Consider the following 17,487-nt stretch of genomic DNA (forward strand, 5'->3'; position numbering starts at 1 on the left):
CTGTAGTAATGGGAAAGGGGACCCGAGTCAACAGGGTTTTGGAGTGAGTCTTCTCAAGGCGCTCCTGGACAACATGCCTTACTTACCTGCAGCAGCAACAGGTGGTACGTATACAGGCAACACGCCTCTGTATTCACATGTGTGAACTTCAGTCTAATATTTACATTACATTAACATGACGTCATGAAATCAAGATTAATGTTAAAATGTATTATTTGGGTTTTTGGTACTCATGCACAAACTGTTACATGTGTTCTTCTTCTTCCTCTTCCTCTTCTTCTTTTCCTTCTTCTTTTTCTCCTTCTTCTTCTCCTCATTTTTCTTTTTCTTCTTCTCCTTCTCCTCCTCCTTCTTTTTCTCCTTCTCCTTCTCCTTCTCCTTCTCCTCCTCCTTCTTTTTCTCCTTCTCCTTCTCCTTCTCCTTCTCCTCCTTATTTTTCTTTTTCTTCTTCTCCTTCTCCTCCTCCTCCTTTTTCTCCTTCTTCTTCTCCTTTTCCTCCTCCTTCTTTTTCTCCTCCTTCTCCTCCTCCTTATTTTTCTTTTTCTTCTTCTTCTTCTCCTTCTCCTCCTTATTTTTCTTTTTCTTCTCCTTCTTCTCCTTCTTCTTCTCCTTATTTTTCTTTTTCTTCTTCTTCTCTTCTTCTTCTGGCCATATGCTCCATACATAATACCATTCATTACTTCTTAAAAAAAAATAGAAGACCTGGCAGGTATCACTGCCAGTACAAATCCTGTCATGATACCATCCACAGCTTTGACTCACTCAAATAAAGGCAGTGGTTGTTCTGTCACATATGGCAAATTCACGGACTTTTACTATAAATGTTTCATCACACTTTTCACGGTTTAAAGATTGAAAATTTTACTAAAAGGAGAAGATGATATTGATGATCATTATGTGATAATGATTCACGATGTGAGAGTTCATGGCAGGTGTTGAGATGATTACTGACATGTAGAACTGTTTAACAGCCGGTGTTTTGTCATCCACGTGGTACAAAACTGAAATACAGTGAAACTTTTGGAGTACATGGGGTGTTTTGCATCTGAACATTCTCTTGTCCTGCTTTTGTGGCTTTTCTGTTGAATGTCGAACCTGTTTTCAGGGTCGGTGTTCTGGTACTTCGTGTTGCTGAACTATGTGAAGGAGGAGGACCTGGCGGGCTGCAGCACCGCCTGCGCCTCTCTGCTTACAGCCATCTCTCGACAGCTGCAGGACCGCCTCACCCCACTGGAGGCGCTGCTGCAGACCAGGTACTGCTCCACACTAGGGGTGTAAGAAAATATCGGTTCTGCAATATATCACGATATTTCATTTGATGATACTGTATTGATATTAAAAAGTACTATATCGATATTTTAGGTATTTATTCAAATGCAGATATTGTGGAGGTTCATTTTAGTTTTTTTGTTCTTCTTTTTTGTTATATTTTATTTATTCTTATTTAACACTATTTTATTAAATAATGGTAGTTCCGTTGTTGGGATTGAACTCAAATCCTGTTCTGATGTTAGTTCTGAACTAACAGAATCTGAACATGTGAACAGGATCTTAAACTGTAATGTCTGTAAAACAGAATTTCAGTTTAAACACAGGAACATTTTGTGATAGAACATTAGATCCTGTTCTGATCAAATAAAAATGTGTTTAGTATTTGTGCAAATTTCTGCTGTAATTCAATTCTTCCAGGAAATAATTATTTAAAAAAAAAGAAACTAACAGAAAAATTTCCTTTTTAACAGTATCATGATATATCGTGATATATCGTATCATGATCCTAGTATTGTGATTTGTATCGTATTGCCAGATTCTTGCCAATACACACCCCTAGTAACTATGTAGGTAAATGTTGGCTTAGTGAATTGAAAAATGGATTACAATAGAGTGAACAGCTATATGTGGGCAAGGGACAGTTGAATGTTACCAAAAACTACTTTTGGAAGTCTAAAATACAAGAGTAGAAGTTTTTAAGTAATGCTAAAGAAGAGATTGTATTAATTTCACAATGAAAAATGCTAGATTTGCTCTGTTTTTATTTTGATTTGTCTAAATCCTTTCATTCTCAGAGGTAGGAAGTGTAAAAATGAGACTTTAAACTAGAAAAGCACTCAGAGAGCTCAGACCTCTGCCAAGGCAGATCAGTGGACCCCCGTGCCCCTCCCCACCCCCAATCACCACCAAAATTTAATTATTTGTTCCTTGTGCCAGTATCAACATTTCCTGAAATTTTCATTCAAATACGTCCATAACTTTTTGAGTTATCTTGCACACAGACAGACAGACAAACAGACAAACCAACGCCGGCAGAAACATTACCTCCTTGGCGGAGGTAATGAGCCGCAGTGGAGTATGCAGCTCTTCTGACTTCACTGGTTTGGGACATTTGATCATATGACTTTGAGGACTGCTGGTTCTACTATTAAACTACCTGCTAGCTGCTTTAATTTTTAAGTGAATGTAATTAAATCATGTGACGTCTTTGCTTCCTGATGGTTCTTTCTAAAGTGTGTTCCGTCCACTGGTCCCTGTGTTCCCCTCAGGTACGGCCTGTACAGCTCACCCTTTGACCCGGTGCTCTTTGACCTGGAGGTCAGTGGTTCCTCCTGTAAGAATGCCTTCAATAGCAGCATTGGAGTCCAGTCAGATGAGATTGACCTCTCTGACATTCTCTCAGGTATGAACTGGGCACACATTTGTATGTTGTTTTTCCGGCATGTACACAAACATAGTTTATTTTGGGGTGGCCATGGCTCAGATGGTAGAGTGGGTCGTCCAATGACCGAAGGGTTGAATGAATGTTTGGTGGTAGTCGGAGGGGCCGTAGGCGTGAATTGGCAGCCATGCTTCTGTCAGCGTGCCTTAGGGTTAGGGTTAGGGCCCCAGGGCAGCTGTGGCTACATGTGTAGTTTACCACCACCAGAGGGGGAATGTGAGAGCGAATGAATAATGGGTCAATAATGTAAAACGCTTTGAGTGACCAATAAAGCGTTATAGAAATCAAATCCCTTATTATTTATTTACTGTGTACTATATATACCGTAGCAGTTTCTGTGATCGTCTTTATCTGTTTCATATGTTGTGCAGGGAATGGAAAGGTGAGCAGCTGTGCGGCAGCAGAGGGCAGCTTCACCGCACTAACAGGACTTTTAGAGGTGGAGCCTTTGCACTTTACTTGTATCTCTACTAGTGACGGCACAAGAGTGGAGCGTGATGATGCCAGCATGTTCACTGGTAAACATTTAAATGTCATTTGTTTTCCATTGTGGTCATGTTTCTGTACAGTTTAATTTGGACTGACCTCTTCCTGACTCGTGCTCTGCCACCACAGTGAGTACATTCGGGGTGACCCCCACAGTTGGCGGCCTATCCACAGGCACAGTGGGTGAAGCGTCTACGGCTCTGAGCTCTGCAGCTCAGGTGGCTCTGCAGTCTCTGTCCCACGCCATGGTGTCTGCAGAACAGCAGCTGCAGGTCCTGCAGGAGAAACAGCAGCAGCTGCTCAAGCTGCAGCAGCAGGTCAGACTGGGTGTTCAAGTGTTTTTACTATTTATTCACAACCCAGAAATGTTACACTTTGCGTTTGACTGTGCTGCATTTCGGACTTAGCAGTACCGCAGTATTTACCAAAGCAAAACAAATCAGCTTGAAAACGTAAACACAGGATTAGTGCAGTGTGGGAGGTCTGTAGTGAATGGATTCCTCTCAGAAACATTTCCTTTGACAATTTGCAGTCTTCACTCGTTCTATCGGTCAGCTGTCATTGTTTTCCCTTGGACTTGAAGTGGGATTGTTTTCTTCATGATTCCATTTTAGCCTCAGCTGAACCTGACTGGGTTTCTAATTCATTTAGGTCTGCTTTTACTGTCTTATGTGCTCATTTACTCACATGAGCAAGAATGGAGTCTTATTAAAATGTAGTGAAAGAACCAGAACATCCACTGTCCTTTTCTATGTCATGGGCACCAAAGTGTAATCTTTCCATATTCGAGGTGATGTGAATGTTTCTACCAAATTTGATGAAATTTCTTCAAGCCTTTGCATCCAATGGAACAGAGAAACACGAGGTCACACCAACCCTGACCTTTCTGTTTTGTGCTAAAGTTTCAGTCAGTGTTTGTGCCAAATTTTACAACATTCTGAGGTCCTGGGTTCAGTCATTTTAAAATTCTGGTGCTAACTTCCCGGGCTTTACATGGCCAGGCCCCTGCATACATTGCTTCCCTGATTCAGCCCTACAGCTCGGCTTGTAGCCTGAGATCTTCAGGGCAGCACCTGCTGATGGTTCCACACACCTGTTTTAGCGCACAGGGTGACAGGTCTTTTAAAGCTGTAGCACCACGTCTTTGGAATGACCTGCCTCTACACTTATGGTCCATGGACTCTGTAGAGAGTTTTAAAAAACACCTCAAAACACTCCTGTTCAAGCAGCCTTTTGAATTTCCCAACTGACTCAGGGCTGCTACAAACTGATTGCACTTTATGTATTTATCATATTTTAACTGTATTTTAATTGTATTTTATTTGTACTGTTTATTTGTATTTTGCACTGTAAAGCACTTTGTGACTGTCTGTGAAAAGTGCTCTATAAATAAAATTTACTTAATTACTTACTAGTGCACCGCTGTTCCTCTGCTTCCTCTTGTGTTTGACCTGCCCTCTCTCCTGTGAACAGAAGGCCAAGCTGGAGGCCAAACTGCACCAGACCACCTCTGCAGCGGCGGCTGCAGCCTCAGGCGTGGGCCACCTCCACAACTCTGTGCCTTCCAACCCCTCCTCAGCTCCGGGGTTCTTCATCCACCCCTCTGATGTCATCCCCCCTACGCCCAAAACCACACCCCTCTTCATGACCCCTCCCCTCACACCGCCCAATGAGGCGGTGTCGGCAGCCTTCAGCGCTGAACTGGCTCACCTGTTCCCCGGATCCATGATGGACCCTGGACCTGTCAACCTGGCCACGCACAAGAACACCCAAAAAGCCAAACCAGTAAGTCAGGAGCACTCTGTCTGTCTGTGTTTCAAATGCTGCTTTGAAATGAAGGTTGAAGGTAATCTTTCACAGGATGTTTTAGTAAAAATTGGCAGCATTTCCCCCAAAGAAAGAAAGGAAGGAAGGATGGAAGTCCTAAATAAGGAAAAATCTGCAGGTGATTGGATTGGAAGGAAAGTAGCATACAGTCTGGAATATGATATGTACAGGTATTATGGTTTTATACACATACCTTAAAACACATGAAGACACTTTTATTATTAGCATATATTAGCATTTGTTAGTGCAGGGGTCACCAGTCAGTTGGTTTGGTTTGCTGAGTTCTTTGATTTATTCAGGTACCACCTTTTGTCCAAATTTACTCACCTTGATTACTTTGTTTTCTTTTTGTAAATACCTTGTTAAAGAAAAGCAGCCCTTGAATAAATCGGCTTTATTGAGAAACCTTTTGTCTGATGCTTTTGGAGACTGAAGAGGTGTGACACCCCTCCCTCTCCTAGACATCTTTATATGGGGGAGGGGGTGTAACATAGATATACCAGGAATTCCCTCCGTCCTTCTGTCCGTCCCAGATTTTTGTCCAAGCCGTTTCTTGAAGACTGTTCACCCGATTGTTTTCAAATTTGATGCGCATGTTCTTTAAGAAATTTTTTAAAGGTTTTGAAAAGATTGAAAGGCAAGGCTCAAAATGAGTCCCTGGATAGGTGGGGTATCAGTGAGCAGGAGGGGAAGTGTTTGACTGGGCAGGGGTATTAGTAAGCTCTGCCTAATTTATCACTTGTTAGCATTCAGTTTTTCAACCCATAAAATTATGTTCATGAATTAGGGGTGTAATGGTGTAATTGTACCGAACCGTTTCAGTTCAGGGCCTTTGATACAATACGGAGGTGGACCCAACGAACACCTGAAGCCTACGTGAAGAACGCAAACACTCGCCTTAAGTTACCACATGAACCTTGAAGCGGAACGCACACAGTTTGAGTAGAGTGGATGCAAACAGAACCCGTGTACAGGGTTTTGCCTTTATACATTCTGTGCTGCTGCTGAATTTTCAGCGCTGCTACAAAAAAATACACACTTTATTCTGAGGCTGTGACGCTGATAGAGGGGTAAACATGACAACAGAGAGGATAACAGAGGCACAGAAGCCGAGTCAGACGTCTGAAGTGTGCTAAGTTTCACTTTCGGTTTTTGGTAGTTACGGAGTGCCCCCCCTTCACTGGCCTCCTTCACTGTACTGAAAAAGTACAGAACCAGAATTTTTCTGTTCCATTACACCCCTAGCATGAAATGATATGAATTAAAATTACCATGATTAAGTTAAATAAAAGTTTATTTGAAATAATGGCAAATGGCAATTCTTTAATAGGGGTCTGTATTGGCAAGAATCTGGCAATACGATACAAATCACAATAGTAGGATCACGATATGATATATCATGATATATCACAATACAGTTAAAAAGCCAGTTTTTGTTGCTTTTGTTTCTTTCTTAAAAGATTATTTCCTTGAAGAATTGAATTACACCAGAAATCTGCACAAAGACTAAACACATTTTTATTTGATCCCAACAGGATCTAATGTTCTATCACAAAATGTTCCTGTGTTCAAACTGAAATTCTGTTTTACAGACATTCCAGTTTCAGATCCTGTTCAAATGTTCATATTCTATTAGTTCAGAACCAACATCAGAACAGGATTTGAGTTCAATCCCAACAAAGGAACGAACATTATTTAATAAAAGAGTGTGAAATAATACTAAAATATAAACAAAAAAGAAAAACAAAACAAAAATGAACCTCTGCCATGTCTGCATTTGAATAAATATGTAAAAATATCGATACAGTACTTTTTAATATCGATACAGTATTGTGAAATTATATATCGCGATATATTGCAGAACCGATATTTTCTTACAGCCCTATTCTTTAATAGTTGAGGCAGGCTTTAATATTTTTGTCCAATACACATTATTGTATTGGTCAGTGTGTTTCATCATTAAAATGTAGAATATGTGAACTGATAATGGGTTGATCCTTTGTTTGTGTTAGCAGAGTAAATTAAGACCACATTTTACTATTGGTTTTAAATCTTGAACTAACATGTTTATTCGTGTCTGTTTCCGTCAGGGCCCGATGGGCAGCGGTCTGGCTCTGGCCATTTCCCAGGCGTCTCACTTTCTTCAGCCGCCTCCTCATCAGTCCATCATCATAGAGCGCATGCACTCAGGTATGAAATGCATTACGCCTCTACAAATCACAGTGTTGTGTTTTAGAATATGTAGCAGAAGGTAAATGTGAGACACAGTTGGATTCAAAGTTATCAAAGTGGGACCCTGTGATCCATGTGAATGACAACGTAGATGTATGGTCCAGTCACCTGATTGGTGAGTCCCAGTCTTGTCCTGCCTCCCTGTACACTAAACAGGTCCAGAGGATGGTTTCATCAATTCTTAGTGGTTTCCAACCTTTTTTGTCTCATGACTCCATTTTAACATCACAAATTTCTGGTGACCCCAGACATACAAAACGAAAGCTTTTTTTTTTTTTTTTTTGCTAAAATTAATTTGTTTTTGATCATGTAATAGTTTGCTATACTATGATGCAAATAAAGGTTAATTTTACACGACATTTAGTCTATATAATGTATATTATATATAACAGAGGCAGTAAATCCAGGTGTAGATTACTGCACAAAGGGAGAATGTGATTTTCCTTGGTCAGGATCTGTCCAGTCAGTCCAGCTGTGATTTACAAGGAGGACAATTAATACTGAACAAACAAGAACTGAAACTATGAATTATGAAAGAGCTGCAGCATCTGAAACTGACCACAGTGAACATGTGACACAAACAGAACCACAGTGCTGCAGTTTCAGACTCAGAGTTTGTCGTGTCTTTTATGTACTGGGATTGTCTCTGTCAACTCACCTTATATTTTTAATTAGTAAGTTTCTATTTGTATTTTTATCAAGTACTAGAAATTTGAGGCAACCCCACGTGGGGTCCCAACCCAAGGTTGAAAAACATTGGTTTACGAGGTGAATTTCAGCTCCTTTCCTCTGGACGGTGGTTTTTAGTCCCAGGTGCAGGACACAGTGTTTATAAAAACAGCTTTGTTCCTGTCGCCGTCACTGAGCTCAATAAGAAATAGTGACATTGCACTTTGTTTACTTATTTTAGTTATTTATCCTATTTCTTTGCTCTATTTATTATTATTGTGACTTCAAATTTTAAAATTTTTTGTTCTTATCCTGGTTTTTATCCCAGAGACTGTTTTTATCTTCTCTGGGTTTTATTGTGTTTTATTGCATCCTGTTTTTATTCATTTGATCATATTTATTTATTTTATTCTTTTCCTTATCCATGCTGCTATACTGTTGAATGGCGGAACACTGAGCACTTTTTGTCTAGTCTGGATGCTCGATCAAGTACCTGCCGAACAGGTTTAATGTATGTTTTGTTGTAACGCCAAAAGCAATCACTATGTCTGCAAAACAAATCTACCCGTGGGTAGAAATAAAGGAACCTTGAACCTTGACATACTGCTTCCACCTGCTGGTGTAAATGTAGTATCTCTAAAATATGACAAAAGTGTCAGACATGAAACAACGGTCACACAATCAGACAGTTCTGAAGAGGTTCTTGTAAAAAGTCCATGTTTTTTAGAATGTCTCTCCTCCCTTCCAGGAGCTCGACGTTTCGTCACTCTGGACTTCGGCCGTCCCGTCCTGCTGACCGATGCCCTCATCCCCACTTGCGCCGACCTGGCCTCTCTGTCCATCGACATCTGGACTCTGGGGGAGGAAGTGGACGGCCGTCGACTGGTGGTGGCCACTGACATCAGCACCCACTCTCTGATTCTGCACGACCTGCTGCCCCCGCCGGTCTGCAGGTTCATGAAGGTCCGTCAGACGTCTGCTTTTCACACCGCACATATGACCGGATGTTTTGCATGTGTTTGAGTGTCTTTTTCTGTACCTCCTGCAACCTTCAGATCACTGTGATTGGCCGCTACGGAAGCACCAATGCTCGGGCAAAGATCCCGCTGGGCTTTTACTACGGTCACACATACATACTACCGTGGGAGAGCGAGCTCAAACTGATGCACGATCCTCTGCGGGGAGAGAGCGAGGCAGCGAGTCAGCCTGATGTGGATCAGCACCTGGCCATGATGGTGGCGCTGCAGGAGGACATCCAGTGCAGGTAAGACGCATTAAACCCACTTGTGATTTTATGAATGTGTTTGGAATGTGGGCGCTTTCATTATTAGGTGTGTAAGAAAATATCAGTTCTGCAATATATCGCAATATTTCATTTCACAATACTGTATTGATATTAAAAAGTACTGTATCCATATTTTTAGGTATTTATTCAAATGCAGATATGGTGGAGGTTCATTTTGGGTTTTTTTTGTTTTCTTTATTGTTTATATTTTATATATTATTATTTAACACTGTTTTATTAAATAATGATTAGTTGAAGCATCCTAAAAACACTTTTTACTGTCTGAGAGGCAGATGTTAGTTCATTTGTTGGGATTGAACTAAAATACTATTCTGACGTTAGTTCTGAACTAATAGAATATGAACATTTGAACAGGATCTTAAACTGTAATGTCTGTAACACAGAATTTAAGTTTTAACAGAGGAAAATTTTGTGATGTAGCATCAGATACTGTTGGGATCAAATAAAAATGTGTTTAGTATTTGTGCAGATTTCTGGTGTAATTCAATTCTTCAAGGAAATAATCATTTAAAAAAAAAGAAACAAACAAAAAATTGCCTTTCTAACAGTATCATGATATATCGTATCGTGATCCTAGTATTGTGATTTGTATCGTATCGCCAGGTTCTTGCCGATACACAGCCCTATTCATTATGAGAAATTTACCTGGCTATTGCAGAGCGCCGTTAAGATGTTTATTTTCACTCAAACTGTCTAAAAAGCAGTTTAATGTAGCATGAAATTAAAATAAGATCAAATAACTTTAGCTTGTTAAAAAAGTAAAGAAATGACAGAAACATAGTTAAGTGAAAATGTCATTGATTTAAAAAAAAAAAACATAATATAAAAAAAAAATAACCAGTGCTGTCAAACGATAAAATTTTTTAAATCAGATTAATCACAGAGCTGCTGTGGATTAATTTCAATTTATCACAAATATCATTCATTTTTCATCTATGTTAATCGTGTTTCATTTTGCATGAACAAACAGACTCAAGAAAGAAGTGAATATATCTGCATGTAACGGGTTTATTAAACACCAACAGTTTCAACTGTCCCCAACTGTTCGTCTTGGTTTTTTTTGTCCTTATATTTCCATCCAGAGGGCCAATGTGCTGTTTATGCGCTTCCATCTTTTGTCTTCCCTAGAAACAGAGATCCACCATCTCAATGGGACCAACCTGGTGAAATAAAGGTTAAATTAAAAAAAAATGTGGCAAAGAGTGTGTGAAACAAAGGGGAAAACCAAACCCTGAGACCAAATGGGTCTGGGTTTGGGGTGTTTGTAACTTTGCTCACTTCAAAAGTTCACTAGAAATAATAGTGAAAATTCGGGCGTTTTACCCAGAGTTAAATCACCATCCGTCACAGTTACTGACGCCCTCTGCTCTGTCCTCTATTGTAAACCAGGTACAATCTGGCTTGCCATCGTCTGGAGACTCTCCTGCAGAACATCGACCTGCCTCCTCTGAACAGTGCCAACAACGCCCAGTATTTCTTAAGAAAGCCGGACAAGGTGGTGGAGGAGGACCAGCGCGTGTTCTCGGCCTACCAGGACTGCATCCAGCTCCAGCTGCAGCTCAACCTGGCCCACCACGCCGTCCAGCGGCTGCGCGTGTCACTGGGAACCAGCCGGAAAGTGCTCCTCACCGCCGGGGCTCCCGAGGCCCAGGACCTGGTCCACGGTTCATCTACGGAGCAGCTGAGGACCATCATCCGCTACCTGCTGGACACACTGCTCAGCCTGCTGCACTCCAACAACGGTTAGACATGAACAGTCAACTTTTCTGTATCGCACACATTCTCCCAGTGTTGGTCAAACTTGCGCTCATTCTTTTTTTTTTTTTTTTTTTTTTTTTGCACTGAACTTCTTCTGTTTTCAGGTCACTCAGTGCCCTCTGTGCTCCAGAGTACGTTCCATGCTCAGGCCTGTGAGGAGCTCTTTAAGCACCTCTGCATCAGTGGCACGCCTAAGATCCGCCTTCACGCCGGCCTGCTGTTGGTGCAGCTGTGTGGAGGGGAGCGATGGTGGGGCCAGTTCCTGTCCAACGTCCTGCAGGAGCTCTACAACTCCGAACAGCTGCTCATCTTCCCCCAGGACAGGTAGGAATCCTCTGACTTCATTTATGAGGATCACAGTGGTTTCAATCCTTAATAACTACCCTTTGATCTCAATTAAGAGGAAATATTTTCCAGAGAATGTAATATTCATGTATATCAAATCCATATGAAGACAATACAGTATCATAATTATTGATTTGAAAAGTTAAATCTATAGAAAGTGAAAGAAAAAAATCCTTCACAAGCAGCTATTTCATGTCCAGACCTATTTTTGGTTATGTAGGGAAAAAAAGAAATCTTTTTTTTAGTTTAGTGACAAAATAATCTTAAATTCCAATGAAGGCATGCTTAAGCAGAGGGTTAAATGCTTACTTTTAGAAATTTCCATTGGTTTAGCTCATTTGATTAATTAGTGATTACAAAAAAAATATGATTTTTGAGAAAACTGAAATTCCCTACATAACCGGCACCATCTGATATTAAAATGCTAAAAAAAAGCAATTCACACCATTTTTTCAGACAAAATGATTTTTGTAATGATAAAAGGATGTATAAAAGGTCATAAAACTATATTGAAAATGGAAATACATGATTGAGATTTCAAATTATAGCAATGATAAGTTCTGTTATTATTCATTCTTAGAGAACTTTCAGAGTGACTGAATTTAGTTCATATGAAAAGTTCCGTAATTTTCTTGAAAATCCTTTTTTGACAAAAATTTTAATGGATTTATAAACTTAAGATGTTATACTATTGAACTGCAAAAAGTGTGAAATCATTCTCTCAATTCTAATATTTTAATTCAAAGTCAATAGGCATGCGACTTGACCCATATAAGTTAACAGTAAAGGGCACTGCAGTAGTGCTACATGGGCGGGACGGTAATCAAGACCAGTCTGTTTATTTTATTTGATAAAGACAAAACTGACACTGATAATCAAAAATATTAATATTGGGGTCAATTATCAGTCTCTGTTGATTGAAGTTAATTGTTTTGTCTCATTATAAGCTTTTATTTTTAGTACTTTTACTATTGTGGAGCATTTTGTGTGAAAAGTGCTGTACTTAATGGAACTTTGTACATGCAACTGAAATGTGCCTAGTTGCAGATTTCATTTCAGGCATCTGACAGCTAAGTATTCAGGGTTCCTGGGGGGTCTCAAAAAGTCTTAAAAATTTTAAATTTACAAATCTGCATTTAATACCTTAAAAAAGTTGTTAAATTTGATGTGGTTGGTCTTAAGTTAGGTTGCCATAAACTTGTTGGCTGTGTTGTTTCAGTGTGTCTGGGAAATGTCCAAACTGCTAAGAAACAACCCAGCAGTTTACACTGAAATTAGGAACCAATTATCGCTAACTTTGCAGCCCCCAGTGAGAAATGATCACAGAACATTCAACACATCTGCACATGAGATGACTTTGGGAACTTTAAGGGACAGCTCGCAAGTGCAAAGTAAGCATAGGGAAGCATAAATTTAATTGGTTGAAGAAAAGATCACTCTCACCCTGGTTGACACGAGTGGAGGGGGACCGCCGTGAAATGGAGATTAAATTCTGGTCAAAGTGGTGAAAGTAAAGCCAATCATTTTCATATATTTTGGGACTGCCCTTATATTGTGCCTTTTTGGCAGGCTTTGAAGAAAAGCATGGAGAAAATTTTCAAAGTCCAATTTCCATTCCCATTTGAATCTATGTACTTGGGAAAAGAGAACCAGGGCAGAACACATTTACAGGATAAATATCTATTCAGAATATTGTTGGTGGCAGGTAAAAAAAGCCATCACTAGGAAGTGGCTAAAAAAAGGATGCACCAAATATGGAGGACTGGACAGAGGTTATACATGACATCTATAGGATGGAGAAGTGGACTTTCTCTGTCAGACTGGATTCAGACAAATTCACAGATTATTGGAAAACCTGGGTTGATTTTATAACACTATTAAGAGCCGATTTTACTGGATCAGAGTAATGTGCATTTAGATCCATGTAAACCCTGGGTTCGTGCTACACTTCAAATGTTCAATGTTCATCTTATACAGGGGAAAAGAATGGAATGTGAAATATACTTGTTATTTCCCTTTAACTGTATTTTGGGTTGCTTTGTATATTTTTACTATTTCTGTCAGTGCTCCCCTGTTTGAGTATGTTTTTGTGGGGGTTTTTTAAAATCATTTTCTTTACATACATAGAGGTCATGTACACGATGTAAAATGCTAAGAAAATGCTGACTGGAAAAAAATAACAATAAAAAGATTATTACAAAAAAAAAAAAAAATTCTGGTCAAAATAGTTGTAAAAATGTCTTAAAAAGTCTTAGATTTAACTTCCTGTAGGAACCCTGTGTATGATATCAAGATGCAAATAAGTTGATGTGTCTTGGAGATGAGGGCTGAGAATTTGAAGTCCCTTGTTTTCCACACCTTTCCCTCAGGGTTTTCATGCTCCTGTCCTGTATTGGCCAAAGATCCCTGAGTAACAGCGGCGTGTTGGAGGGTCTCCTGAACCTTCTGGACAGTCTGTTGTCTCCTCTTCAACAGCCACAAGCTGCTGCCCTGCGCAGGACGGAAGGTGATCAGCTGTCACTTCAGAAGGTTTGACAGTCAATTGGTCTCATTGATCTGCAGCGGATATGAAACGTGCTTGTGTTTTGGCTGTAGGTGTGTTGGACATCCCCATGATCAGCTGGGTGGTGATGCTGGTCTCCAGGCTGTTGGATTACGTCGCCAGTATAGAAGATGAAGCATCAGGAGGGAAGAAGCACCTGGGAGGGAAGGAGCGGGAGAGAAGTTTTACAGGTATAACATGACATTAGAGATGTAATGATATGAAAATTTCATATCACGGTTATTGTGACCAAAATTATACGGTTATCATTATTATCACGGTATTTTTGAAATGTGCTCAAAATGTTCAAAAAGTACTAATACACAACCTGAAATAATAACCAAGTTATATTTTGAAAACAAACAAATAAAACCCCAAATATCAAAGAGAAAAATTGGCACTTTTCATAATTTCTAGGTTGTTATGATTGTATTTTACTGGTCTGATCATTTGTAGAATGAAATGCCCTAAAATGATTTTAACATCCTTGATTGTTAATATTTTCGGTGTAGTTTTTGCATTTCACAAATTCATCCCAGGGGTCTGATTGAACCCATTGGGGGGCCGGATTTGGCCCCTGGGCCGTATGTTTGCCACCTGTGGTCTAGGGGGAAAAAATTAGATTTTTGAAAAAGTCTGGATTTTTTATCTGGATAAAGAGCAAGCGCCCTGTTTGTGTTCCGGTGATCAAAATGGCACGAATTCTGTTAATCACAGTTGATGTTAAGGCTGGTTTATGCTTACCGCGTCAGCGAGCTCCACACGGCTTCACACAATCAATCGACGTCATTTTCACAGCCACGCCCCTTTGCACGGCTCATCTTAAGCGGAAGCTTTCTGCTTCGCGCACCTCAGAAAATTTGTAAGAGACGCACGGACAACACGGCCGACATTCAGGAGCTCCTGGTGGTAGAAGTACAGAAGTACAGGCACTGGGATGGGTGGTACCACTGGGACCACCGCCACAACCGAGTGGGAACAATTAATGGAGGGAAACTGCAGTGACAGTCGGTAAAGAGGAGGAATGGGCAAAAAAAACCTGGAAAAACATTTGGGACAGATATGTGAAGGCAAAAAAGACCGCCAAAGGGAGAGGTGGAGACCCAGGGGGGAGGGGCCAAATGTCCCACAGATTCACCATGTTTGGTTTGTTATGGCAGTTTTCTTCTTCTCTAGTTTTTTCCTGTGATAGACGTGTGTTTGTGACACACTGCCCCCTGCAGTTTGGGAATAGACGCCTCACGGAGCCGCTCGGAATATAAAAGCACCACACGTACTCTTGTGTCGATTCCCCGCGTCTATTTTCCGCACGTCATGTTTGTGCAGCAAGCATAAACTAGCCTTTATTCAGTGTTTATTTCAATTCTAATTTATTGTTAAATCAGCTCAGGGTGGGCAGTATGCAGTTTTTTTTTTTTGTCTTCATTTGCCTCCAAACTCCACACTCATTAACTCTCCTGTCCTTCAGCCCTTGATGTGCCGTGTCCTGTTTTTTTTTCTTGTTTAACTCGGTGATGCTTTACTGCTGTCTGCCTCTCAGGTATTCAGTGGAGCTTCATCAATAACAGCCTGCAGTCGCAGAACTCCAGCAGGTCGGCTAAAGGCAGCAGTAGTCTCGACCGTCTCTACTCCCGCAAGATCCGCAAGCAGCTCGTACACCACAAACAGGTAAATGTGTCGGATTCCAAGCAAGGAACAGGGTCATATTCCCAAACAGTTACATCATCAAAAAGGGAAAAGTGACCTGGAGTATAAACTCAAAATTTGTTATGTAATGGTATGTGGTAAATGAAATCCTGTGGTATAGATGTGACTCCTCCCATCTTCATGATGGTATGGACTTTTTTCAGTGCTTCTATTGATCATACTCTTTTTATTGCAGCAGTTAAATCTGTTGAAAGCAAAACAGAAAGCTTTGGTGGAGCAGATTGAGAAGGAGAAGATCCAGAGCAACAAGGGCTCGTCTTACAAACTGCTGGTGGAGCAGGCCAAGCTCAAACAAGCCACGTCCAAGGTGAGAGTCCCAGCATGCACTGCGACTGCCCAGAGCTCACAGTCAGCATCATATCAGAGTAGACTTATGGGTCAGATCAAAGTGAACCTCAGAGTCAGACATTATAGTTTCACCTATCATCTCAAATAGGCTCATTTTTAGCTTCACATTTTAACTATGTTATGGAACTGTTTACAAAATTTCAGTATCTCTTATAGAAAAAAAGATATAAAGGTATAATCAGTATAAAATGAAATATGTAAATGCACTATTAACTATAATAATAATATTTGTTCACACTCATATGTAAATGCACTATTAACTATAATAATAATACTTGTTCTAGACTCCCCGAAGAGGAGGCAAGGGGCATTGTTTTTGGTTCAATTTGTTTGTTTGTTTAGTAACACTCTAGCGCACAAAACTATTGGTTGAATTCATACTACACTGGGTTTATGGATTGCCAGTGACCCAGAATAGATGTGGTTAAATTTTGGGAAAAGTAGGTCGAAGTTAAAATATTTTATGAATTTTTAAAATCTTTTTTTTCTCCCATTTACTTATAATGGATGACATTTCAAATGTCTAAATAAAACATAAATTTTGTTTCAAAATACTTCAAACTTGGCACATATATAGAGGCAACTGATATGACATCAGCACACGCATAGACATGATGATATCAGCTGGATCCATGACAAAATAACATACAATACATGCGAGGGGCGAGGCTTGTTGTGCCTGTAACCACTTGTTTTGTTTGCTTTTGAGTCAAATTTTTTTAAAGTCACTCTATATCAAAATAAAGTGATTTAGGGAAGCATTTAATAAGGAGAAACTGTGCAGCATCAGTGATCCAATAGAACTCTGCAGTTTAGTACATTAGATATGTAGACAGCAGAATGTAAACCTGAGTACACAAGCCCTCTTGTTCGGTGCATTAATGTCCCATAATTTAATGCTAACCCTCCTTTCTGTTTTTTTTTAACTTAATTTTTATTTGGTTTTGCTCATACAAATATACAAAACATTTTATGTACATTGACATATGTAATCAAACATCCCCATATGGCATACATGAAAAAAAACAAAACAAAAAATGTATATCTGCAGTAGATATTGATTACAATTAATCACAAATGAAACATGAATGACACACACACACAAAAAATAAATTAAAAAAATGAATAAATAAATAATATATATATATATGTGTGTGTGTGTGTGTGTGTGTGTGTGTGTATGTATACAGGGTGGGGAAGCAAAATTTACAATGAACATTCAGTTGTTTTTTCTCAGCAGACACTACGTCAATTGTTTTGAACCCAAACATATACTGATGTCATAATCATACCTAACACTATTATCCATACCTTTTCAGAAACTTTTGCCCATATGAGTAATCAGGAAAGCAAACGTCAAAGAGTGTGTGATTTGCTGAATGCACTCGTCACACCAAAGGAGATTTCAGAAATAGTTGGAGTGTCCATAAAGACTGTTTATAATGGAAAGAAGAGAATGACTATGAGCAAAACTATTACCAGAAAGTCTGGAAGATACTATTAAAGAAGAATGGGAGAAGTTGTCACCTGAATATTTGAGGAACACTTGCACAA

General features: G+C 39.7%; 1 protein-coding gene across 7 annotated transcripts in view; it reads left to right on the forward strand.

Annotated features, from left to right (window-relative positions):
- Positions 1 to 17,487, forward strand: part of birc6 (baculoviral IAP repeat containing 6) — a 221,699-nt gene that overhangs the window by 51,177 nt on the left and 153,035 nt on the right. For 6 of the 7 annotated variants that reach the window (XM_030156692.1, XM_030156697.1, XM_030156695.1 and 3 more), the window contains exons 21-35: positions 7 to 104; positions 1,106 to 1,253; positions 2,541 to 2,674; positions 3,085 to 3,231; positions 3,329 to 3,516; positions 4,673 to 4,984; positions 7,117 to 7,216; positions 8,676 to 8,890; positions 8,983 to 9,191; positions 10,623 to 10,975; positions 11,096 to 11,315; positions 13,706 to 13,842; positions 13,932 to 14,069; positions 15,419 to 15,546; positions 15,761 to 15,892. In XM_030156692.1, coding sequence (XP_030012552.1) covers positions 7 to 104; positions 1,106 to 1,253; positions 2,541 to 2,674; positions 3,085 to 3,231; positions 3,329 to 3,516; positions 4,673 to 4,984; positions 7,117 to 7,216; positions 8,676 to 8,890; positions 8,983 to 9,191; positions 10,623 to 10,975; positions 11,096 to 11,315; positions 13,706 to 13,842; positions 13,932 to 14,069; positions 15,419 to 15,546; positions 15,761 to 15,892 — 2,659 coding nt within the window. The remainder of the gene's footprint in view (positions 1 to 6; positions 105 to 1,105; positions 1,254 to 2,540; positions 2,675 to 3,084; positions 3,232 to 3,328; positions 3,517 to 4,672; positions 4,985 to 7,116; positions 7,217 to 8,675; positions 8,891 to 8,982; positions 9,192 to 10,622; positions 10,976 to 11,095; positions 11,316 to 13,705; positions 13,843 to 13,931; positions 14,070 to 15,418; positions 15,547 to 15,760; positions 15,893 to 17,487) is intronic. The other variant, XM_030156693.1, reaches the window with a different exon arrangement.

The sequence above is a fragment of the Sphaeramia orbicularis genome, chromosome 15 (assembly GCF_902148855.1).
Source record: "Sphaeramia orbicularis chromosome 15, fSphaOr1.1, whole genome shotgun sequence".
In the NCBI taxonomy this organism is placed as follows: domain Eukaryota; kingdom Metazoa; phylum Chordata; class Actinopteri; order Kurtiformes; family Apogonidae; genus Sphaeramia; species Sphaeramia orbicularis.